Source organism: Cyprinodon variegatus, unplaced genomic scaffold (genome assembly GCF_000732505.1).
Source record: "Cyprinodon variegatus isolate N-32 unplaced genomic scaffold, C_variegatus-1.0 Scaffold4056, whole genome shotgun sequence".
In the NCBI taxonomy this organism is placed as follows: domain Eukaryota; kingdom Metazoa; phylum Chordata; class Actinopteri; order Cyprinodontiformes; family Cyprinodontidae; genus Cyprinodon; species Cyprinodon variegatus.
The window spans coordinates 4,066-5,105 of record NW_015154509.1 but is presented as its reverse complement, the minus strand read 5'-3'; the positions used below and the strand labels follow the sequence as shown (position 1 = coordinate 5,105).

General features: G+C 54.5%; 1 protein-coding gene across 2 annotated transcripts in view; it reads left to right on the top strand.

The window, feature by feature from the left end:
* Window positions 1-27: 27 nt before the first annotated feature.
* The window catches only part of LOC107081305 (E3 ubiquitin-protein ligase RNF31-like), a 5,078-nt gene continuing 4,065 nt past the window's right edge, over window positions 28-1,040 (top strand). For both annotated transcript variants that reach the window (XM_015369505.1, XM_015369503.1), the window contains exons 1-2: window positions 28-200; window positions 291-393. In XM_015369505.1, coding sequence (XP_015224991.1) covers window positions 150-200; window positions 291-393 — 154 coding nt within the window. In that variant the 5' untranslated portion in view covers window positions 28-149. The remainder of the gene's footprint in view (window positions 201-290; window positions 394-1,040) is intronic.

The following is a 1,040-nucleotide window of genomic DNA, read 5'->3' as shown; positions in this document are numbered from 1 at the left end:
TGGGAAATACGGCACCAGACACTTTCCTTTAGATGCCCCTTCAGACTTTGGACTGGGGACCCAGTTCCTGGTCCCTGCTAGAACCTTAGCAGAATGTGTTTTTGTTTCAGTGTTCCTCTGGGGTGCTTCATGAATCAGACAGGTTGAGGATGGACTGTCCCAGCTGCAGGAAGAGCACCTGTTCCCAGTGCAGATCACCAGTAAGCCTCACTAACCCGCCCACCCAAACACATGCAGGCAGCTGAACTGGACCCAGACCAGAACCTGACTGTGTTCTGTCTGCTCTGCAGTGGTCAACTCACCATCAGGGACGGTCCTGTGATGAGTTTAAGGTGTGGCAGCAGCAGAACCAGCAGGATGATCATCCACCTTCCATGCTCCAAAACCTTATCGGTAAACGATGTGCTGGGCTTCAACATTGTGTAGCGTCCACAGTTCCAGGATACCACATTAAAACCACCAGGAGAACGCACTAAAGCCAGCCATTGCCCCTGAAGCCAGCTCTGGGGTTGGCGTTCGCCAGTGAGCGCCTGGCGGTCAGGTTCTTCCTCAAGGAACCGGGCCAGGCCAAATTTGAAGCAGTGAGGCAAGTGGGCTAACCCTCCACCTGCAGGGGGAACCATGAGGGACCGGTGCAGAGAGAACTGGCTGATGGAGGCGGCGTGATCCACAGACGCTTTAACTGGCTCTGGGGACAGAGGAAGTGACCTCGCTGGGGGGTGAGCCTGAGCTTGTGCAAGAGGGGGAGTGATACCTGCATGTAATAGTCGGATTGGCCCGGGCTCTGGAACCCAGCTGCTTGAGAGAGGCTGGACTCGCCTACTCTGGAGTGGCCCATGGGGGGGCCTGCTTCTCTCCCCAGTTTAACTGTCTCCTGGGGGCCAGTACAGAGTAGCAGGCCTTCTTAGTGTCCCTGGCAGAGGTGCAGGGTAGCTGGGAAAGGACAGTTACATTAAAGGAATAGTACACCCAAAACATGATTAGCCTTCATTTTCTACTCACCCCCATGCTGAACAACACTCTGGAGTACTTTTTTGATA